Source organism: Patagioenas fasciata, chromosome 1, assembly GCF_037038585.1.
Source record: "Patagioenas fasciata isolate bPatFas1 chromosome 1, bPatFas1.hap1, whole genome shotgun sequence".
Taxonomy (NCBI): Eukaryota; Metazoa; Chordata; class Aves; order Columbiformes; family Columbidae; genus Patagioenas; species Patagioenas fasciata.
In genome coordinates, this window is record NC_092520.1 from 77,544,936 (window position 1) to 77,569,568 (window position 24,633).

The 24,633-nt window shown below is 42.5% G+C and overlaps 1 protein-coding gene across 2 annotated transcripts; it reads left to right on the plus strand.

The window, feature by feature from the left end:
* The first annotated feature begins 1,883 nt into the window (after nucleotides 1-1,883).
* MAB21L3 (mab-21 like 3) lies at nucleotides 1,884-24,027 on the plus strand. Of its 2 annotated transcripts, XM_071809404.1 has the most exons (8): nucleotides 1,884-3,197; nucleotides 6,765-6,949; nucleotides 10,921-11,061; nucleotides 13,156-13,227; nucleotides 15,823-16,114; nucleotides 18,905-19,086; nucleotides 19,848-20,042; nucleotides 22,866-24,027. In XM_071809404.1, the coding sequence occupies exons 2-8, from the start codon at nucleotides 6,902-6,904 to the stop codon at nucleotides 23,097-23,099; spliced, it is 1,164 nt and encodes a 387-aa protein (XP_071665505.1). In that variant the 5' UTR covers nucleotides 1,884-3,197; nucleotides 6,765-6,901; the 3' UTR covers nucleotides 23,100-24,027. The 2 variants fall into 2 exon arrangements, with proteins under 2 accessions (XP_071665505.1, XP_071665513.1); XM_071809412.1 differs by lacking the exon at nucleotides 13,156-13,227.
* Nucleotides 24,028-24,633: the final 606 nt, after the last annotated feature.

Here is a 24,633-nt window from a genome sequence, read left to right on the forward strand (position 1 = left end):
TGTATAGTAATTGTTCCCTCATGGCAATTGTTTCCCTCAGGGCCCTCACACTACAGAGTCTCAATGATTCTCTCCTCCTCTCCTTTCTTCCCATCCAAAGCATACAGTTGTCTGGCCTTTTCCCTGTGCTTTTCTTGAGTCACTTCTACAGGAATACTGACAAAATTTGCCCTTATCCTGATTACTTCTTCAGCTTCTCCTTTCCATTTTCTCCTCAATGCCATGTTAGCCTCGGAACACAACACAGCGTCCAAGTTGACATATGCTAGGGATCACCTATTTATTAGCTGTAAGCTGTGTTATCAGTGTGTGTGAGATGACACAAGCTGAGAAGTTTGATCAGACAGTTTTTACAGTAGATTGGCCATGCTGCTAACCATGAACATACAAAGCCACAACTATTTTGATGTGGTTCAACTTCTTGCAGAATGTGGTTATCCAGCCCTCTTCACTCGTTTTTGTTTTGCCTTTTTTTTTCTAATATCACTCCTCTCCCATGCAAATGTATCCCTCAGCACTCAGAAGCAGCTCCCAAGGACCAGGCTCTTTGGGTCTGGAGACCCTTCTCAAGTGCTTGATGAAGCTGACCTGTTTGTTCTGTAATAATGATGTTTTCATCAAGAGAAAGCAATAGATCTTAGGGGTACATAGCTGTCATTGGCCTGTGAGATATGAGACCTAGTTTCTTCTTCTGGCTTCAATGAACACTCACACGTGTTTTACTAGTTAGTCACTGGATGAAGCACATAAACAGGGATGCCAGTCTGAGTCTTCTCTCTCTCAAGTGAGTTTGTGTTGAAGTGACTATTCTCACTTAACACTGGTGATTTATTCAATTTGCTTCAAACTTCCATAGACTCAAGCAATAAGTTCTGAATCGGGTCAATTTAGACACAACAGCAAAGTGAAAAATAATGCAAGCTAACATTGTGCTCTGGAGATCCTGGAAATGCTGAGGTCCAGTCTGATTTCAGCCCCTCATGTAGATGGAGCACCATTACAAGTGTGCTCCTTGTTTTGGCTCTTGTAAATCTCGGCTGTGATCTGTCTATCCCAGAGTTATCGTACCTATGAATTTAAAATCTTGACAGCTGAAAATAATCAGTCTACCAAGAGCCAAGCAAACCTATGCTGAGATCAAAAATGAGGCAGCTTTTTCTCACCTGCCAAGACTTCCAGTGCTAGATGTTTTTCCAGTTGCACTGTGATCTGCCAAACATAATGTTTTCTCCAGATGCCATTCTTCTAACCATGTGTTTTAATCGTTGAGAGCTTCTTGGTATTATTTCCTTTTTGGCATTCAGCCCATTTAACTAGGCATAGAAATAAAAGTGCTGGAAGGCTCTTGTTTTTATGACTGTTGGCCACAGGTAGTTTTTCAAGATGGTGGCATATCCTGACTGAAACAATAGATCAGTGGTTGTAGCTTAGTGATGGATAACACATAGTGATAGAGGAAAGATATCCTTTGCATATGCTTGGAAATGCTCTAATGAAAAATTGTATTTTTAAAATAATTATGCACGGAACTCGTACTATTTCAGTGAACTTCCAGAGGGCAGTACATGGATTTAAACTCAAAATGTCACTTTTCCTGCCCAATGTCTTAATCAACCTTCCTGGGAGCGTCAGAGCTGATGCAGCCAAGGCTCCCAAGTTCCTGTCCCCCTACCACCCCCTGACCTGACCATTATGAACTTGGAAATTTCCAGAGTCTCTGAACATCTCACCACACTGGGCGTCAGTGATCTTAGCAATACTAGAACCCCTGCTATATGACTTATGGTTGCTACTCAGTGGCCTGCTTCTTAACAACAGCTGCAAAACTTACTGAATTCTTGTGAATGCGGTAGTTGAAGCTGGTCAGTGGTGGGTGGCAGCATCATAATCTCAGCATTTTTCAGAATTTCCTGCATTCTCAGCTAGTGATAATGGAGTGATCACTTTGGGAATGCTACACTGCAGCACAAAAACATTCAGGTTGTAAATAATTGTGGATTTCAAAACTCCTCCCAGTTGAGAGAACTCATTTCTAGCAAAAGCTCTCTGCCTTTTTCTGACATGTCCGGTCTGGCCACAAATGGAAAAAAAGGTATCAGGCTTGATAAACTACCAGACATGATCCAATGCTGTACTTAGTTTGGAAAGGATATAAACCCTTAACTTACTTGATATGAAGTGCAGGCCTAAGGCTAATGTGAGAACGTGTGGCAGTGAGAACAAGCAGCACAGGCATTTGGAGCATTTTTGAGCCTGCCAAATATTGATCGGTGAGGGCTGGGAATGAGTGGAGAAGCGTTTCAATTTGACATCCATATGCGATTCTGATGCTGTCACAGTGAATTAGCAGCGCTATCTTTTCCCTGTAGTTCATCCCAAGCTTTTGTCATTGAAGCCTCCCCTTTGCCCGTATCTACTTGTTAAAAGACAAAGTGGGGAAAAAAAAAAGGAATAAATTCGCAGAACTTGTGCCCCTAAAAAAAGCCTCATTGTGTTACACTAGTATCCTCTGAATGGAGACTCCGAACAGTACTGAACCATCCTTGCTAAAGACTGTTACAGCATAAGTGTTATAGCGGGCTTAAGCTACGATTACTCATTTTGTACAGTCAATTAATCCACTAATGAGGAGAAATGGGGCAACAGTTTAAAATTATTAAATCTACTGGGATGATTTGTTTTGATAGTCTCTCTTGACCCAAGTACATGTTTCGGCTAATGCAACAGACTTAATACCTCTGGTAATCAGAGCAAGAAGTGATGGGTCATCATTAGCAACTGCAAATTAAGAGTTACATTTCTTCTGGAAAGCAGCATCTTCAACTGGGCTTATTTGTTGCCACTGCAGATCATCTGAGAGTCACAAGTGGTACATTCAACTGACTAATTTGTGTGATTTAGTGGAAGCTTTTTAATACATACTTACTGTTCCGTATGAGTAGCTTTTCTAAATAGTTGCCAAACAGAAAATGTCACAATATTGGACTTCCCCATACAGTCAGTACTACTGCTCTTATTTATATAATGTTGATGATTTTTTTTATTGTTGTGCAGTTCACAGTTCAGATGATTTTTTGATTGTAGGCTTGAAATATATTTGTCATATCTATGAAACTGAGGAATGAACAAAGGAAAGCCAGGCAAGCATGGAAAGCATCAGTAATTGGCAGCTTCAGAAGATACAAGAGCCATTCAAGGTATATATTCACATAATACTTTCATGTGGATTTCACAGATCCACAATCATGTTCAGTTCAGGAGATTGCCAAAGGCATGAATGAAGATGATGTAGCATAGATTCAATATTTTTACAGATACTAGGAAATCCCTAAATCCCCTTAGAAAAATACTGATAAGCAAATGAAGACACAGGTACAAAGGAAATCGTCCACAAACTGAACTCCATTACAAGATGCTATGGGGTGGGCACTGAAATAAAACAAGTGGGTGGATGTAATATAGCTAAATTATTTCAGATTAACTTATGCAGATCAGTAGGCAGGGAGCTATGACTTGAGAAGACCAAGATATTGAAGCATGGATTGAAAATGCTTGAGAGCAGCTGGATAAATCGATGGATGCTCATCAAGCAGAATTTAGGGGACTGTCTGTGGTCAGCTAGCTATGTAAGTGGTGCTGATAACCTGGGGGACACAAAAGAGGCAAGGAAGGTTGCAGTGCCCTCAGCAAGAACAGTTTAAGGGTGAGTCTCTTTCTCAGAAATATGTCCAGATCTCGATGGGGGTTTAAGACTCTTTCGTAAGCTGCTCAAAAAGCAACAGTTTGTAAATACTTTCTTTCATGGAACAAAACATGCCTGGTCCTGGAGAAAAGAGGAGAACCTAAGTGACAAGAGGTGTGTTCTTTCCTTCTATGCTTCTTGAAGAGTGAGGAACAAGAAATAGCCTTTCTTCACTAGCTGGTGTGCCTGGGACATTGAGTTGTTGTAGGTTTAGAGGAAATCTTTTCTCAGGAGATGGTGTGTATTAGCCTTTGGAGCTTGAGTCCATCTTGTGTTTTCTCCATTTTTAATCTTTTCTATGCAATCACTGTCAGGATAGATGGTCCCTGAGAAGGACAAATCTGGAGAATGGATTTGCTTCTGTATTTTTGGTAGTTAATTGGAGGGAAAAAAAGAAAAGGCAAGCTAGGAATCCTGAGCTTTGAATGAGGTGAGCTGCAGAAGCCATGACTGCTGGCTTTTGCCTGTAGACAAAGGTTTCACTGCAACAGCACTGCATCAGTTCAGCAGATCTCACTGGAGGGGCCTGGATTCCTCCCACTTTGGGTCTGTCCTCTTTTACCTCTGCAGATGTTTCTCTCTCTGCACTCCCCTTTCTCCTTCTCCCTTCTGATGCAAATTTTTCCCACAGTCATATTCCCTCCTCACACATGGCCATCTGCCTCTACTTTTCTCCTGTATTCTGTTCTATTTTGGTCCTCATATAACAGATGAGAGAACTTGTGATGTCCATTTTCTTCAGTGAGGTCAAGACTGGCTACTGTCTCCCATACCACCATGCTGCTTTTCCCTTTACACAAGGGCCTGTTGCTGCTGTTACCTGTACTGTATTTTTTTGTGGGTGTAAGGGCCTTTATTGGTTGGAGTATTTTCTGCCAGTCAAATAGCATTCTTCTTATCCTGTAAGTAGCATAATAAAATCCATAGGCACTAGGTGCAAATTGTCCATCTGCTATGTATGATCTCCTGCATCCAATTTTTGTAACAGCTCTTCCTCTTTCTCTCTTTGGATTCATTGAAGTCCAAGGAAATTATGAAGCAGCAAATTCTTACAGCTGGAGCAAGGAGTTTTCAGAGTCAAGAAAAACCTGTTTGTTATACTTGATACTTGATTTCTTGTTGCTTTTTCCTCAGCCATTTCCCCTTGTACCTTCTTAACAGTGATGGTAAGGGAGAGTTATTTATTCTGCAGGAGTGGGCAGGAACTGTTGCTCTGATCCTTGGACTTCAGCATAAACGTGGACTTGAACTTAAATATGCTTGAACATAAAACAAAAAGACAGTCCTTGTCCAAGACTCTGTGCCACTTTCTCTCACTATGAGGAGGGAGCTGGCGACATTCAGACCCTCTTGGAGAAGTGCTTCCCAACACAAAAGGGATTATAAACAGTTTGTTATTGTATACAAGAAAAGTGGCCAAAGCTATGCTCTTCATCTGTCTGCCAGCACCTGTGACTCTGGACAGCTGTCACTAGGATGGACCTTATAGGAACAAGAAAGTGAGACCCGTAATCTCCCCGGCTTCCTAATGCACATCTGAAGTTCTGGGTATTAACGTAACGTATGGTAGCATTAAGGAAGTTGTCTTCTATATGTCTGACTAGCTGCCTGAGGGGGCACAAGGGAATTAATGTTTTAGGGACACACTTTTAATGGAATCTGACTGTTTAAAAGTCTCATTCTCCTCCCTTGCATGCTCTGCTTGGACTTAATCCTATCCAACCTGCCTCCACAAGCCCTTCCTAACCTATTGTTCCACTTACCTTCTTTCAGATCCTGCCTTTGTCTGGCTTCCCCTGCAGAGCTTGCATGCACAGAAAGGTAGCTGCTGAGTCTTGAAGTGAGCAAGATGAAGTATGGTTCCCTAAAAATTAGGGGCCTCATCTTTTTCAGTGCCTACCTCCCATGGAAGGTGGTTTGGAAAGTAAATGGCTACATGTCTTTGCAAAGGAGTCCCCAAAACCCTGAGCAAAAAGACAAAGGCAGAATCCTGGGAGGCACAGAGAAAGGCTTGATTTGTACATTCTAGGGAAGCAGATGTCCTGAAGGTATTGGTACTCCATTAATCTACTTAGTGTTTGACTGTTAAGAAGGAACATCAGGAAGGATAACTAGCAACCACAGTGCCTGCCCTGAGGTAGCACTCTGCCTGCCCAAGTGCTGCCTTTTTCTGGCTGCTGTAGAGGCAATAAAGCAGGCAAGGAATGTCAAAGTTCAGTTTCCAGAGGAAAATAAATTATTTTACTCAAAAGTGGAGTGTCCCTTCCTTAATAAGGGACACTTAGAATCATGGGATCTCATCTCTGTCACTCCCTTCCATGTGCTGATGTACCCTTTTTTCTGAAAGCCACCAGCCCTCACTGGATCAATGAGGCCTGATCAATTGTTTTTCCCTCTGAATTATCCATATGGGGTTGTTAGCTGAGCTGCTGGCAGAAAATGAGAGACAGCTTTCTGCCTGTTTACTGTAAAGAAAGCAAAGCAAACTACAGGAGGGGACAGGCTGCAGGATATTTACTGTCAATACAGCCGGAGAGGGAGAGAAGATATAAGGAGAGGGGAGCAGAGGCTGCAGACTGCAACCTAAATGAATTATCTGAGTGTAAAAATACCCATGTGGTTTCAGACAGAAAGTGGGTGGATTGAAGACAACAAGCGATAGCTGAGAGTGTTTAACAAATGGTTTAATGAAGGGCTAGTGAAGCAGGGAAGAACTTGTGGCACAAAGAATAATAATGCTGTGCATGAGCATATGGAATCTGCAGTGCAATTGGAAAGGCACTTCCAGATCTGCCCTGAGACAGAGCAGTATCTCAGATTTTTTTGTGTGTGCCTATATGCAAGATCCAACATTTAAAAGTAATAAGATGATGAATAATGATTGAACTTAGAAAATAATAATTGGAGCTAGTTTTCTGAAGCAGCTGGATGTCACCATTGTAACTCAGACCAGAATTATTATTCTTTTTTTTTTTGTAATAGGCATACATCCTTGCTTGTCTCTCCTCTTCTTCATCCACAGAGGAATTAGGTGACCTGAGTTTTAACAGGGCAAGAAGGATATGACCGGCTCACTCTGAGTGTCCCTCTACTTCCAGAGGCAAGTGAATGAGTGAAGAGTGAAATCACACTTTGGAGAGCAGCACAGACCATCTTGCCATGAAACCATTCACAGATGAAGATGTAGAAATCTACATCCAGAGCAAGGTAAGGCTTTATCTGTCCAGATTTTCTGTCTCCCACGCTAGGTGTTGATTCTGAAGGGTGCCAAACTTGACAGTTAGTTGCTTGCCTGCTGTCTTCGTTTCTGAAACAAGACTGGATGAAATTTCATGAGAACTGTATTTCTAATGAGATTTCTAGGTTTCTGTTGCAGAATGTCATCACTGATCTCAGCTGGTAGCCTAATTTTTCAAGGTGTCTATCCTCCTCTTCTTCAGATGTCCTGAATTTTTCTCCTAATCTGGAATTCCAGAGGTGATACTAGCTGTAATTGCCAACATTTAATCTAATGAAAGGTCCTTGTTTGGCGGCCTTGACTTGACAGAGAAAAGACCGAAATCATACCAGGCGTTGCCTCTCAGAAAGATGCATGTAGGAACTAGAGAGACAGATATTGTTAGAATTCACCCATTGGTCTGTCACCTCAGCTAAGATACTTCTCTATTACTTCTCTATGTACCATGATTAAAGTAACATGCCTAATTAGCACATGCAGGCTGGAACCACATTTTCTATTTTATGAGATATTCCAGCACTTTTCTTTAAAATGATGAAATGAAGTAAGACAGAGTAAAATTGTCAATGAAATAATACTGCTTATTAAAAGTAACTCTAAGTGAGCCATAACATTTTTTAAAGCTGACATGTTTCCTCACAATACTTAGCTAGTTCCTGTTTTATAGTCTGCTTTCCCCAACAAAGTGCAAGACACTAAAGTGAAAAATCACTTCAAAATGGAAAACCGTAAGGCTTTCTTTTCTGTGAAGGGTGAAATATTCTAGTACCATGAATGGGCTGGTAAAAAAAGGTTTGTTTTCCCCGTGAAAATATTTTGGTGACAAGTAGGTGTATTTCTGTGAGAACTTTCATTTTCAGCCATGCAGTGTTGTGCACTGGGAAATCATTCCATGAGAATCTGTTCAATGAGCTGTAATCGTGTATACTTCTCTAAAGATTCATAAAGCGGAGCTACAAAGGAGGGAAGAGAGGGAAGCCACACACAGGAAGATGCTCATATGACTGCCATAAGTACAAGGAATAGAAGCAGAATGTAGTTAAGTGTGGCTCAAGGTTGCCAATATTTTAGGTTCTACTGAAAGTCTGTTTTCTAGCAGCCTTCCATGGCTGGATTCCTAGTTTCTGCCTGCTCCTGAATCTCCTGTCCAAGTGAGGCTGCCGAACCATCAGGCAGCCCCAGTTCTGCTTGTCAAATGCTGGCTGTTTTAGAAAACAGGTCAACCACCTGGTGCAATGAATCTCTATGGTACCAAAGATTTCTTTCTTAAGCACTCAGAAAAGGAAAAACTCAAGTGCACATGGAGTGGATGTGACTGGGTATATAAGAACAAATCCAAATATTCTTAATAATCCCCAGTAAATCCCAGTCCTGCTTCCTTCCTCCATAATAAAACCTCAGTTGACCTTGTTGTTCTGGTTTTGTGCATTTGTTTCAGCATGATTTCCAGAGTTAAGACCTGCTAAAGGGAATGACAGTAGGTGGTAGAAGTCATTGTCCAACAAAGAGCTTATTCTGTTTCTTCTCCCAACATGTCTGTGCTGGTGCTGAAGACATCGTAGATAAATGTCTTGGCTCTTCAGAAGCTGCATTCACTTGCTCATGTTCTGTCTTCTGATTTGTATGCCTTCCCTTCCGTAGGAAAGTTGTATCTTCCAATAGCATGATTAAGGAGCTAATTGCGGTTAGCAGCAGTTAGCATCAGCTGTCACACCGACTTTGTTCCTTTATCCCTGCCCCAGTGATGAGAGGTACGTGCAGAACGAGGTGTTTAGTGATACCTCCTGTAATATGTTTTTTGAGACTCTATACTCTCTTAAAGATTTCATGACAAATGCTATTGCCCAGTCAGCAGGTGATTAAGGCACAAATAAATGAGGCCAGGCTGGATTGGACGGGTTCTCCCAGGATACTGGAGATGGCAGAAAGTGTTCCTAGCAGGTGTCCTGAAGAAAGAACGTAGCATAAGCAATGTATACAGGGGTACTCTTAGACCTTTGTTTGAGCTGACCCACAGTGATTGCTTACTTTCAAGAGAAAAAATCTGGGATTTGTGCCTGAAAGCTCATACAGGTGGACAACTTTTTCTACCTCTCATACCATTTGCATGTTTGAGAAAGCATTAGGTGTCTTGTTGAGCAAGTCAAGCTTATTGGTCTGCTCTACGGAGTTCTTGGTGAGCATGGTGGAGAAAATAGCTGTAGCTATGGAGCTATAACTGTAAATGAAAACTGAGATGAGGAGGTGAAAATGAACATGGGCTAACATTTTTCAGTATAAATGTTCTTGATTAAAAAAAGTACCTGTAAACTAGCTAAAACTGTTTTCAGAGAAGAACGATGAATTGGAATGAGGAGAAGAGTGAATTACTAGGGAAATCAAAGGATATTATATAAATGTAAGGAACTCTATGGTGTTAACACAGCAAAGCATAAGGATGTCAACGGTAGATGAGAGGCTGCTGAAGGAAATGTGATACTGTTTGATGTGTTTTCCACTTGCAAAAACTATTCAGGCTTAGTTCAAATACCATTAACTTTGTTGGCTGGGGAGGAAGATATTCAAACTCTGCTCATCTTCAAGTTCAGTGTTAGTCAATTGCTCTTCATTGTTAATAGATCTTAGGCAAGCACTAGTCCTTTTTAGTGCATTGTAGGGGTCTGTTGTTGTGAAGAAGTGCAGCAATTATGTTTGACTGTGGCAGTTCTGCTTGATCATTCACTTTAGACAAGCTGTTAATGAATTAAACACCCATGTTTCATGCCTGCAAATAGCCCAACTGAGGTTTAGTTCTAGCTTCAAGTGAGTTTTCATGTTCTGATCTAGTCCTTTCAAACCTCATATTTGTTTCTGAATTTTGTTCTTGTCTCCAAACAATGAGATTTAGCAGAATATGATGAGAAAAAATAAAAAGCAAGAAAAAATTAACACAAGAATTTCAACCAAATGAGATAAAGTATTAGTATGCAAAAAAAGCACAGTAAACAGTCTTCCTATCTCGCCCTGCATAAGTAATTCTGGATTAATAAGTAATAAGGAATATTTTCATAAATGTTGTTAGCAGTAGCTAAATCTCCTCACTTTGGTAAATGTGTAAGGATCTTTGGGAAATATTTAAATGTCCTTTACTAACATGGTTCCTCCATGTTCCTCCCATTGAATCATCTTGTTCAGATTTTGACCACCCCCTTATGCTCTATTAATTTTTTGTAGTATATGAAGGTCCAGGTTCATCTATATTTTTCTGAGTTGTCCATACATCATCTCAGTCCTTCCAAGACTCAGACCTTCCACTGAAATAATTTTTAATACATAATTTTGCTCTACTGCTTGAATCAAAGGACTATCTGTCAAAGTCACACAAATACCCAGTCGCCTGTGGGACAACCTGTGGAAAGATACCTTCTTACTATGTAGGAATGGACTTTCATCTGTTCTTCTTATATGAAGACAGTATGGCTACTATCAACAGATTATGTAGGCATCTAAATGCTAACGTACAGGGTACCTGTAATTATTGAAGTCTTGTCAGCTCTTTGAATGAAGCATATCCTGGCTCTGAGAATGGCCAGTATATGCAGGGAATACCTGGGTGTTCTGCATCAAAATGGCTAAAGAATAAGACTATAGTTCATTGATAGCAAATTTATCCCTGAACTCCTTCCCTTCCATCCGATGATTTTGGCATGGAAATATAAATTGAATATTTCAGTTTGGAAATATTAATTAGTGCTCAGCAGTCTTGGGTATTGGCCCTCTGTTGTTCACAAGCAAGAGCTCTGCTTCATAGTAAGTTGCTTGTAACATGTAGGAAACAATAAGTTTTATTCCCAGGACAGGCACAAATGTTTCAGGATGCTTTAAGTCAATTGCCTGTTTTCCACTGGAGACAAAGACTGCAGTTACCTGTAAAATGAAGTGTCTTTCTTGGAACTGACAGATGGAACAGCGACATGATCTGGTTTCCAAAGCAGTGGAGGAGGTGCAGAAAATCATCCAGCAACTGACTGCGGAAATCAGCTATAAGGCCACGCGATTCCAGGCTATCTCCAACTCTGGCATTCACAATGAGAACATTAAGGTAAGAACAAGAGCACTAGTGTGCTCTCTGGCAGCTTGTAGTGAGTCAGTAAGTAATTTCTCCAGTGTCTAATGTCTGAATGGACAGGTACCTCAGCCAAAATGCCACAAACGATGCATTGACACTTCACTGTGGAAGTTCTAGTGACTGACTGAGTTGTGGGGGCTTACTCATGGACATCTTACAACTAGAGAAGCATCAGAGAGGGCTGAGTAAATCAGAGCCTCTTTTTACAGCTGTTGCTTTTACAAAGAGAGTCTGTTGCCAGAGCTGTCAGTCTGCAAGCAGGAGCCAAAGCTCTTTGGAAGACAGAAAGAAAAACTTGTACAGCAGTAACATAAGAATTAAAAAAATTCCTTCATGAGCTATGACTCAGATTTTCACAGGTGGAAAACCTGTTAACTCACTAAAAAAAGAAAAAAAAAAATCAAAAATTCTTCTTCTGCTGTGAACATTAGAAAGCTCCTTCAGAGAAATATGTTTTTTCTTAGTCACAGATTGGGACTTCTTTTTTACTGGGAAGAAATATGCTTATTGGTGGGAGAAGTTAAATGCGTCCCCTTTTTAGACCATCAAATACCAAAATAATAATGTTCTATCCCAGCTGTGACAGCAGAAGACTTCATTTTCTGTGACTACTTAACACAAGAGCAACTACTGTAAGGATATAAGAAACTATCACAGCAATGGCAGCTTCAGATTGAAATGATCTTTTTCATCTGAAGTAGTTTATAGATTCCAGCTCTGCCAACCCTGATGCTAAAATGCAGCCAGTTACAGATCAAAACACACCAAACATGTAAAAGCACAAAGGAACTTTTGCAGCTGTCTGAGATTGAAAGGGGAGAACTCTCTGTGTTTCAAGCTACTGAAAGGACATGGAGGTGAAGGCAGAATATAATCATCCAGTCTGAAATGTGGCTATTGCTCTGAGGACAAAAACATTTGAATCTATATTTTTTCTTGAATTTCAAGTATCTCAAGGCATGTAGCTTTGCCGGTAGGAATGACCGCAGTGATGTAAAAAGGTGCCAAATCTTGGTCCGTGTGTTCTTTAGTGCCATAGTCTGCTACCCACCTCCCTGCTTGGCTAATGGAGTCTGACAAGACCAGGGGCAGATTAAATTGCTGTTCTGGAGAATAAAGCAGAACAAAATCAAAGCAATCTATTCTGAGCAGTAATTTGGTATTATGGTAGACTGATCTGAACAACATCTGCTTAAAAGGAATCCCCAAAATTAATTTTCTTTAGAAGTAGCAGATTTGTTCTTCATAATTAACTGAACCCAGTGCTATAAATATGTGATAGTCATATTAGAAGGGCCTGGGTAACTGTCCTGTAGTTATAGGGCAGCAAAGACTGAGTTAATAAGAAATTTTTTCTGTCTTGGGCTATTCTGTTTCCAAAGAATAGAATCTTTAATGTTTCTGCTGACGTAACTCAACATAGAGGAGACTTGTGTCAAGGGAAAACCAATGTATTAACTATTCTGTGCTTCATTTTGCAACATCTTTTTTTCCTGTCAATTAGATTTACATGAACTTTTCAGAACTTTCAGCTTCTGCTTAAAAAGACTTAATTTAAGCTGGTGAGGGGTCTAGATTTGTTTAGAAGCTACAGGCCTCCTTCTAAATTTGCAGGGCTGGGTGGGGAATATAGAAGAAATGTCTTTAGATAGTCAATGTTTTTCTGTAACCCAGGGGACAAAAAGCCAAAATATTTAATAAAAATCTTGAAATAAAGTTCAGGTGGACAAAATTGAATATTTTGGGTTTTTTTTTAAACTGTTAGGTGTTTATTTTTTGTTGTGGCCCACCATTTTTGCAGCTGTCAACTCTGCAGGGCTGATGCAAAAGCCATGGAGGCTTCAGTAAGGCGTAATGAGGAGGTCAGCATCCAGACTAATTACTAGTACAGCACTGCCCAGCGGCATTGCTAAGTGTTTAACTGTGCAACTATGGGGAGGGAGGGGGGATTTTCCTTTAATAAATAGGCTCAAAGGAAGCTTGCAGCTTTGCTCTGTGGATGAATGACCTGGCACATGCTTTCTCTCTGTTCTGTGTACTTCTTGCTTTCCTTTCTGCTTCTCTCAGGATCAGCCAGCTTTACTGGCCAAGTGGTCAGCTATGCTTCGGGGGAAGCGCCCGTTCCACCCATCCATCCAGGTACAAAGCCTTCCTGGTGCCTGCTGGTCCGTGTGCCTGCTTCCTCCTCGCCCACCCTCTTCTCCAGACAACTTCACCCATCTAACTGATCCCCTCCCATGCTTATTTCGTCCTCTCCACAAGAGACTTACTTTTTGGCTCAAAGCCTAAATATTTTATTTCTAACCTAATGCTTCTACCTGCCTAGGATATCCTGGCCATAATCACACAAATTAAGCTGTATTTAATTTACCCAGCATACTGCAGGCAGGTTTTTAATACGGCACAATTGGCGATAAGTTACCCCAGAATTTAGTGCTGTTGCTTAAGCCTGTGACTTGCTGGGGCCTGTGGTCTGCATATGGCATGTAAGGCCATGGTGTGACAGAACATAGGTGTGGGACTGGGATTTGTTTAGGCCAAGAGGGACACCAGCTGTCCAGCTTTACAGTGCCATCCCAGCCTCGTGATTTCTGGTGTTTCCTGGTAAGACCCAGGTGGAGGAGCCTTGTGACTTCTGTTTGGAGGCACCTATGTAACACCTGCAACTCTTCCCTTTAAAATCTGGTTAGTGCCAGTGCATACAAGTCAACATCTTGGTACAGGAAGGAATGTTTTTTTTTATCTGAACATGTGTTGAAGCAGTGAGATGAGCAGTAACTGTATGACAGCCATTGTAATTTTTCCTTGTGGAGCCTGGCACTTCACTCCTGAGCTGTTCACAGGATTTCTCAGCCCCAACAAGCCTGACTTATGCAGGTCAGCTTCATCTGCAATGTCATCCTCCCAGTATCCTCCTGCCTTTAGGTGGTTTATACTGGACAAAAGAAGGGCTTTCTGGTGTTTTCCTTTGCTATTCCTGTGCTTCTTGCTGGCCATCTTTTGTATTTCAAATCTCTTGCCAGGGAGCAGAGAAGACCAGCTGCTCCCTGTGGGAGAGGGAACCGGGAGGTGAACAACAACATGGCTGTCCTGTGGTCCTGGAGCGAGGCAGACCTAGAGAGGGCAGCTGGGGTCAGCTGAGAGCCTGGATCATCAGGCAAGTCTGTACCATTAAGGCAGGTCTAAGGTCAAACCAGGAGCACTCATCAGGGTCAGGATCAGGCCCAGTGACAGTAACCAGGGCCAGATGCAGTCTATGGATTGCCAGGCAAGTCCATAGTGGCTGGGTGGGTCTGAGGTCAGGTTGGGAAGGCAGTCTGCAGGTAGGACAATAAGGTCAATGGTCAGTCACAGGCCTAGCTGTCGCACAGCTGCAGACTGCACTCCTATGACGCAGCCCACTGCTGAGCTGAAATGAGGTTCCCAGGCCCATGAGCAGAAGGTGTGGGTAGAAGCTTCAGAAATGTTACTCAGGGCCAACAAAGCCTATTAGTGCCCTCAGGACCCTGGCATCTCTGCAGTAGTATTTTAAATCATCTGAGCTACCAGGAGGGCCACCAGAATGTTTTAAATTATTACAGGAGAGTGACAAGGGCATTTTGCTCACCTCGAGCTAACCACCTTGCAGCAACAGTGGTCACTTCACATCCTGCTCATGCAGCAGCCTCGCCTTATTACTCTCAATATAAGTTGGGCTTGGTAGCAAGTAGAGCTGAAAAGCTGCTGGGTCGATGTGATAAAAGACTGAAGAGTTTGAATGCCCTTTCTGAATACCTGGAGCCACGATTGCCAAATGCTTCCAAACAAGTGTTTGGACATGTCTGGCTATGCCATGGGCCAGTATGAGGTTTCATGATATTTGTGTCACCCTATTTACTTTTTGCAAATACTGGTTCAACACTGGTTTCATTGGAAAATGGTCATTCTCACAGTAAGGCCAATTAATTGGCTTGCAAACAAGCCTATTTGAGGGTTTGTTGTCTATTGGTTATTGTTTCCATCCTTACACTGTTTCTGGCTTCCGCTCAGCAGAAGACACAGATTCCTGCAGTACAGCTGGCCAAGACCTGAGAGTTGCCACTGCCTGCATAGGTTCAGGCATGACACTTACCTCACATCTGTCTCTTAAAGGACAATCATGAAGAGCGAAACACTTGTAAAATAGAAAGGGTGATCCTTTTATTTTACTAGGGTCTATAGTTTACTTTGAAAGAGATCAGAAGAGTGCACTTTCTGGCATAGTTATTACTACTATTGAACTCTAGGCTTATCTCCAGTAACAGTTCTGAGGTAATAACTTGCACTATGGTTTCCCTTTGCTGGATTTCAAAACACACTCCCTGGTGTTTTCCTGCTCCATCAAAGCTGCTAGTTATTACATCTCATGCAGTTGCAGACTAGAAATAACAAGGAATGAGGGAGACCATGGCAGGCATGGTGCCAAATCAGTCAGTGAGCTTTTGTCGTCCATAGGCCACAGCTATCACATCAGACTCCTCCTAAGACAATTTCCTTTTAGTCTGTGTACCTCCAAAGTAACCTTCAGAAAGGCATGGAACAGGTCCTGGCCGTAATCAATTGTTAGTAACAGAATCAGTTTTGTGAAATGTTAGTAACACCATCACACCATGGCTTTTCCTTTCCTTCAAAGCCCCCGGTTTTACCTGTTACTTCCTTAACCCTCGTCTCCTTACTCATGGATCTGCCCTTGTCTCCTCTGTATCTTTCTCCTAGGTCTTAGCACCCAGCCAATTCATCATCACGGTCCCTCTGCGTGGCCTGAGCGGGTACAGGGAATGCCAGGTACGGCACTGGCGTTATTACACCGTGCATGGAGCCAAGCTCCTCTCCTCTGTGCGGGACCCTGAAGAGCTACATCAATGGCTAGAGGTGAAGCAGTTCTCAAAAAGCCTTCAGCAGTGGCATGAGAAGGATGTGAACATTGAAGGTGATCTGGTTCCAGCCAAAGTACTTATCATCTTCCGTGACCTGGTGGAGAAGTCGATCATCTCCTGTAATCTCTCCAGTGAGTTCAGTGCGGACAGGTTTAAGGGGAAGTGGCTGTTTTCTGCAGCTGGTAGAGGGGAAACCATTACACACACAAGGTGTTTGATTGACATGATCAGAAATGAAAAAGCAACAAGCCCTTCCGAAATCAGGGGGGGCTTTAGCCCATTTTAGCAATGCATATAGGCCTGCATTGAGGATAGACTAATTTCTTGGTCTCTTCATACCCAAAACGTTGTTCCTTTCTTAGGAATTTGGGTACAGTCTCCAGCAACATCAGCCTGACATTCAGCCAAGATGCAACACAGATTTTCAGAAAGTTTAAGAATTTGTTTGGGAAAAATCTTTTTTTCTACTACAGCAGCCATGGTATATTACTATCTAGACTACCAAGGAAGATACTACAGGAAAATTGGATACAGGGAAGGTGCATGAGTCAGAGGAAAAAGTGTGTGAAGGTGTTTATAGGGCAGATAATGCTCTGGGGAAACCTTAGCTGCCCAGAGCTTTTTGGCATGGGGTGCTGGGAGCCAAGTAGAAGGATTTCTTCTGAAGTAAAGTCTGTTGGACATGTGCTGTTTTCCCCAGTGCCCAGGCTACTCCAGTTCCATTCAGCAGAAGTGGACTCACAAGGTTTGCTTTTAGTAGTGGTGCTGATCCCTCTGTGAGCAATCCAGAGTGCCTGTTTATTTCCTGTGGCTATGTATACTGGAAGTGCTCATCACTGACGTAACGCAATCAGTGGTGCATGCAAAATGTCTTCATAGCTGCAACATCTGTAGCAAGATACTGCCTGAGCAGTGATCCTCATGCTCAATTCTTGGTATCCTAGAAGCTAATTATTGATATCCTTCAGCTATTAAACACTTGGCTTGGTCCAAGCTAAGTAGTCTGTGTCCCTTTTATTCACATTAAAATATTGTGACATGCTCAGATCCAGACTGTGGTGCCTCTTATAGGATGTTTCCAGGATGACTTCATTCATCAGCAGCCTGATATGTGTCTTCTGTATTCCAGCAAAATAGGAGATATTTCTACTCATCTCATTGCACTCCGAATTTTAGTCACAGGAGAAAACATGTTAAAGTCATGCTCAACTACATCTTTGCATTCTTCCAGGAAATATGGAAAGGTTGATGGGCATGAAGTTTCACTATTGAGGCTCACAGAAAAGACCAGATGGAATGGGCTTGCATCTGAGGCTTTACTCATTTGAAAATCATTGTGTTGAAGTGAAAACCTGCTATTGTGTCTAACATCAGTGCACCAAGATTTTGAGCCAGGGACTGATGTTTGGGCTGATGATTCTGATGCCTTTTTTGTAATGCCACATGGGAGGAGATGGACATAGAGGAGATTAGCTAACGTGAAGTCTGGAGAAGTAATCACCATTGTTGTTTGTTTCTGTGAAGAATGAACATCCTTCATTCCATAGTACAACTAAAGTTACAGAAAAATTTCCCTGATTTCATTGCTTTCCTGGTTTATAATTATTTGAGAACCAGCAAAACCAGTTTTTGAGGTGTCTCACTTTTCATCGATAGAAAAATAGGTAGTATGATTACAATGCTTTTGGAAATACTATGAATGTATTTACAGGCTGACACACTGGTCGCTCTAATGATTTTCAGTTGCTAAAGATTCCCTTTGAGGGCTTGGGAGCAGTACAGTTCCTGTTTTGGTGCCAGGCTTGGCTCAGCAGGGAAGTAACATGCAGATTTTACTGAGGGTTATAAAGTTCTGGTTGGGATGGACTCCACTATTTGTAAGGTAATTGACCTCTCTGCTTGCTGGAAAATATGCTAAATTACCATTGGGAGCAGGCAGATATTTCCTTTGTGAAGGCAGATGATGTTCCTCACTGTCCTTTCAAGTCTGTTGTATGGGCTTCTTGTGGAATTGCTCCTTAGCCCATGCCAGTCAAAACGGGGTGGGTTAGCACGTAACTATTTAACCTGCTTATAGTAATCTGCTCTGTCTTTTACTTCAGTAGGTTAGAGCATGACCACGCAATTGGCTCAAATGGCAAAGCTGAAGGGATAGTGATCCTGACAGAGTGACAGGGAAAGGTGGGGACAGAAGCTTTGTCCATGAACACAACCAACAGGAAACATCTCACTAAGTCCATTCATTGCACTTTTCATTCCTTTCTGCTCTCTTAGAGCACATTTTTCCTGGAGACAAGCCATTCTTCTTTCACTGAGGAAACTTCCTTTCTCCAAACCACCACAGAACTAACTCTTTTTGACATTCACAGTCCCAGTGAGGCAAGCAGCCCTCTTGGCATGACTGATCTGCACAAGAGCCCATGAATTCTGGCATTATCTTCTGTGCAAATGTATCTCCAGAGACAAAACTTAGGGATACCCCACAAAACATTCAGAGTGACCAGCAAGGGTAAGTCATTTGGTCTGATCACAGGTTCTCTGAAGGAATAAGGAGATCTTTAGACATGAAGTGTTCATCTGATCCCCTCCAACCTGCAGTGATCTCTTTGTTGTACTGTACCATTAGAAACGTTAAGTTGCACCAGCTGTCTCTCTGTACTTCTAAGAGAACCCACAGAGGAAAACAAAAGGAAGGTAAATGAGAGTAAAACTGAGAACTTAGTTGTTCCTTAATCTTTCTCCTGTTCTTATTCCCCAGGGTAGATTAAGATTATAACTTTTATTTTGTATTCTTCTTATGGCACTGAAGAGAAAGTGTTAAGGTAGAACAGTAGAACTGCAGGGCCCTAGACAGCCTTTTGCTTGGTTTGTGGAAAATGACCTTTTCCTCTTTATTGCTGTCTCTCGCTGTTCCTTCACAGGTAAAGTAACGGTGCTGGAGAGCTTCAGCTCAGTTGTCCGAGTGGCTGTGGAGACGTCAGAATCCCAGGTTGAGGTGGAGCTGGTCCCTGCTGTGGAGATTCCAACTTGCTGGCCTGAGAAAGCCCGGTGGCCTCGTTGCCTTAAACGTTGGCCTCCCCAGGAAAAAGTGCAGTGTGTCAAGGTGAACAGTGTAAAAAGCACTATTAACTCTGTGCTGATACCTCACAGGTGTCTGACAGTGGCTTCCCAACTGAAGGACTGCATGGCAGGCAACAGCATGGTTGGAAGTTGTATTCTTGAGAGAAGTGATATTTCAAAGTATTCTGTCAGATTTTATTTGGATTCCTTTTTCCCCTTTACAGTGGTGAATTTTGAGGAAGAAAAACTGAGTTAACTGTTTATTTTATGAGTCTCTCACATCTCTGCCTGTCTAGCTCAGTGCTGATGTGCATCATTCTTTCTGTTCTGCTCCATGTGAGCCTTCTGCAAATGGGCTGCTATCTTGTATTTTTCCCTCTGGCCTAATCCCATTTCTCCATACCAAGCTCATGGCTGGATTCTGGCACTCCATCTCAGCCCTAGCTGCATGTTCCTGCAGGTCCTGTTATGCCTTCCAGTCCTGCTCCCCTCTTATGCACAACCTGCTGCTCCATGGCAAAGTGCCTACAGAGCTGAGTCTCTGCTTTAGTAGCACTGCTGGTGCTGCACCTGGTGGCTCTGGAGATGGATGTCCTGGGAGTAATTGATGTCAGCACATGAGGAAACAAAACAAATTGCACAGTCATTTGACTAGGAATTAAGATGGGAGCATTATCCATGCTTGCTGCTTCTGCTAATCCTGTTTAGAATACACTGAGCGATGTCACATGTCCTTTTTGTAACATCTCTCCGCATTGCTCAGAGAAGTTTGCCTCTGATCTGGTGTCACACTTTCATCCACAGTCGCTCGGTTTCGACCTCTTGGCCCGCTCCAATTACCACTGGCAGCTGAGCTTCTCCCGTGCTGAGCATTTACTCATGGAAGGACTTGATGAAGATGGTGGTTGTCGCATGAGGTGCTTCAGGGTCATGAGGCAGATGAAGGAAGATGTCTGGTGTGCTGGAAATAAGCCTGTCATCACGGCTTATCACCTTCAGGTAGGTATCACCATGATACCAAGATACGGTCTCAGTATCTGTTGCAGGGGCTTCCATCCAGTGATGTCAAAATATCATGGTGTAAATCACTGTAGGGTTTATGTAACTTCTAAGGTAACTGTTAAAACTGCAGTACCATTTCATTGCTTTACAATGGCAAGAAGTTCAGTAAATATGTTCCAGACTTCAAGAAGAAACTTAATCCTGTAGAACTTTATGATTGCAGCAACATAAATAATGTTAGAGTGGAGGCGTCTGCTCTGTTTTGACTTCACACAGACATTGTAATACTGTCATTAATTGCATGGTTACCTCCTGCTTTTTTACTATCCCAGCCATCCATATCCATCTGTCTGTCTGGAGGAAAATTGTGCATTTATCTTTGTGGATGTCCCCCAAACAAACTTCTCTTAGGTGTGAGCATTATTTCATGAATAAGGTGCAAACTGGAAGTTCTGCTGTTGTTTCACTTGGGATGGGAAGGGAAGAAAGAGGTAGAGGGGTGGTAGCATCTTCCCTACACATACTTCAGTGTTCAAGATGGCTTGAAACATTTGTGAAGAAGAGACAGAAGTCTCTGCTATGACTGTGTCCCCATATCTGACAGCTACAGGCACTGGCAGATAGATCGCACCATCTATCAGACAGTAGAGTAATCCTGTTGTCTGGGCCTCCATCCTCCTGGAGCGTCCAGGGACAGGCTGTTCTTCTACCCTGAAGCCTCAAGCCACCAGGCTTCCGCAGTAGTTACTGATCTTTTGGTGTCCAAAATCTGATGCAATCTCAAGATTTCTCCTAAAGAAAAGGTTGCAACCATCAAATGTTATTATAATAATGAGACTAATCTAAGTCAAGATGGAGTCAAGAAAGAGTTGACATGGCTGGTTATAGCTTAGCAGAATGCAAGACTTCTCGGTGCCTGTAAGAACAACCTGGTGGAAAAATTGTCTTAGGTAGGAGAAAGTGGAAAACCATTTAGCCATTAGTAACAATTTCTTTCTCTGGCTGAAGGAGAAGAAAAATAAAAAAAAAAAATAAAAAACTCTTTAGAAGCTCTTCAGTTCTTTACTGTAACTGTACTTCAGGCTTTTACTGCAAGAGAGGATTGGTTTAGTAGACAGAAGGAATGCTTTAATATTACTCACATTTAAAAAAAAAAAAGAGAGAAACAGTCAGTGGATAAACCAGCAGCAGAGCAGAGGCTTAGTGTTAGGTTTCTTGGTTTCTTTGCATTATTGGGTTTCCCCTGTCAGAGGTATCCAACAATTATTAAACAAGACTCCACATGAAAAACCCCCTCTATGACAGAAAAAAAATCCTTCCCCGAGAAGTTATGAAAGGCTTAGAGGACCCAGTAAGCATACTCATTACGCTTACCTCCATCGGAATGAAGTTCAACATCAGGAAGTCCTAAAGACCTAGGTACATTTTGCAAGCCAACTCTATGCCTCCAGTAGATGGCTGGCTATTAGGGATGGTTCAGTAACTGCTGGGGACAGATCACCTGTTTGTCACCTGACTGGAAGAGCAGCGCTGTTTCCTTGCCTCCAGAAACTTCACTGCAGCTGCTGCCCATGGATCTTGCTGAATTAGTTTTAGTGTGACAAAAAGTAACTGCTCTGCAAGTCTCCCAAGGATTAGCTCTCGCAGAGTTACAGCTTGAATTCCACACTACTTATTTTGTTCCCTGGAAACATTAAAAAACTGCTCTTTGTAGCTATTGGAGCTGTGAACAAAAAAATGTCCACATTTGAAAAGCTACCTGAGAATAAGTTTGTCAGCAATACAACTATTGCAAGGCCTACTAGAGGAAAAAAGCAAACTAGACAATCCAAAAGAGTGTGACTTATTTTGATGAAAATCTACCTCTGAAGAGACAGGAGTTGAAGGTTGTAGTTCAGCCACATTTCCCAGCATCTGTGTGTTTCTTTTTGGGTCACTGAATCTGCAAAATAAAATTCAGATTCAGAGGACAGTAAGCAACTTAGCAGAATTATTGAACCCAGGATGGGTGACTTTGAACTTTAAAAATTTATTTCAGGTTGACCAGGGCAGTCAGTATGGTTTTTTTGGTACAGTAAGTACCTTGAGAAAGTTCTTAGTCCTACTAAAGTCTGAAAAATGCCACATGGCTAATGTAAAAATAATACTGTAAGAGCAATAGACATATGCGTTTTGTTATTTTAATTATGGATTTTTGGAATGTAAAATCACATGAAATAAACTCGGGAATAGAACATAGCATGTGCTATAAGTATCACATGTCAGAAAAGAAGAGGCTACACTTGACCAGAAAGCATGCCCTGCACCTGCAATAGCTGCTTGGAATCTCAGTCTGTTTGGGATGCAGATCTGTGCACATTTTCAGCACAAATACAGCTGAAGCCAACAAATAATTATGTTAATCTGGTTATTCTTCTCTCCCTCCTTGCACCTACTGGCTTCTGCACTTGTGTAATAAGCCATTTTCTACAGCCTAAAATACCTGGCTTTTCTACAGAGGCTCTTGCTGGAGAAGGAAAACTAGTCTCAGATTACTTTAGCAAGGCAATTTTCCTTGGGCTTTTGGCCCAGTCAATGGAGAGGGGCTCCTCTGGGGAGGGATCCTAACCAGGCACATCAGAGCTGATCTGCCTGACCCCCTGATGAGCCTGGAGTTGTGATCCCTCCATCGCAGAAATGTTAACACAGGGAGACAGCAGTGCAAGTCTCTCTGATTTCCAAGGCTGTCAACCATTTACCAGCACTAAAACTGCCTTAGTAAGCTGTGTGAGCCCTCGACAGAACCTCTAACACCTCTTCTCTCCCATCTGCTTCCTGCAGACAGTGCTATTCTGGACGTGTGAAAAATACCCACGCACCAAGGATTGGCGCTGCTTCCCCAAAGCTTTTCTGAGGCTGGTGCAGAAGCTGCACAAGTGTGTAAGCCAGCGCTTCCTCAAGCATTACTTTGTCAAGAACACCAATCTGCTCAAATATGCCAACACCAGTGACCTGGACCTGGTAGCCAGCAAGCTTGCGGTCTTCTTGGAGAACCCTGTCTTCTGCCTGGAGTAAGGCAGGAAAAGACCTCCTCACCCCAACCTTGAACTGATCCCTCACCTCCTCTCCCCACCAGTGGTTGTTCTTCATGTCCTTCCAGTCGATGTTGCAGCTGGCTTTGTAAGACACTTGGCACATGCAGTGTGAAAGAGAGGTGTCAAGCTGGCAGCAGTGGGCGGTGAAAACTGATGGGAGGTATCGCTTGATGCCCAGCTGATCTAATTTGCTTTCAACAGTGACAGCCTGCCTGGAAGCTACAGCCAGCGAAACCAAACTTTCTGTGTCAGAACAGACAACTGCCTTGTTCTCTGTCTCTAGCCTTGTGGCACCTGAGCAGAAAGACAGAGCAAAGAACTCTGGCTCTGCTGCCTACTGGTTGTGTAGCCTAGCATGTGTATTGTTGCTGCCTCCTCTCTCAAAAGGACAGCAGGTTTAATTCCCTGCTTACCTCACAGCCCATCTCTGCAGAAGAGCAGAGGAACACTTCTGAAGTGTACTGAAGCTGGAAGCTTTCTCAGAGGCACTTTGCCTCCATCTCCAATTAAATTGGGATCGGCTCCAGTATGAAGATAACTGTGCTGCTAGTGTTGAGTAGGCTCAAGGGAAGCAAAAGGAGGAACAGTGGTTTTTTGCCACCTCGTCATTTTTCTCTCCTCCACTTCCATTTTTCTTCCAGTTGCTTTAAATATGTTGTCTTCATGTTTGCCTTTGCCAGTTACACTAGTACCATACAACCAGGGGGCTTTGCCAGAGCAGATTTCACTCCTACCCCTGGCTTCATCCAGCAGGCTGGAGGAGGAGCAGGTCTTTCCCTAGTTGTTAGCACCCACGTATTTTTGGGTGATGTACAGAAGGAGAATATTTTACAAAGGCTGTTAGCTCCAGAACCCCCAGTGCTTTTAATATTATGGATGTTTAAAAATAAAATCAGTTTTAGTGTTTCGAAAAAAAGAGTTCTAGAATGAGTATAAAGAATGTTGGTTTTAATGTTATTAAATCACTGAAACGAAAGCAAAGTGGGCTTTTGTTTTGTTTTGTTTTTTAAACACCTGCGCAAGAAAGTAAATAAGTGTCTCCTTTGCCAAGGTAGGTGACAGAGAGAGGATTTGCAGACCATACTCCAGGGAGCTGCTGCAGTGGATGGCCTGCAAGATGATCATCCGTGGCACAGCATCTCCCCCTTGTGTCAAATTATGGTCTAACCGTGCATCTTTAGCATAGACTGTGGTTTCTGGCTTAGTTTTGTACGCAGGAGTACATTCACAAGTCCGTGGGGCCTGATGGGATCCACCCCAGAGCACTGAAGGAGCTGGCAGGTGTGACAGCAGGAGTCCTCTTGATCATCTACCAAAGGTCTTGGGAGGTGGGAGTTTCCTGCTGGCTGGAAGCTGGCCAATGTAATTCCAGTTTACAAAAAGGGTGTGAGGGAACACCCAGGGAACTACACACCTGTTAGTCTAACCTCAGTTCCTGGAAAAATTGTGGAGAAGGTTACACTGGCTACTATTGAAAGGCATTTAAAAAAATAATGCAATCATCAGGCACAGTC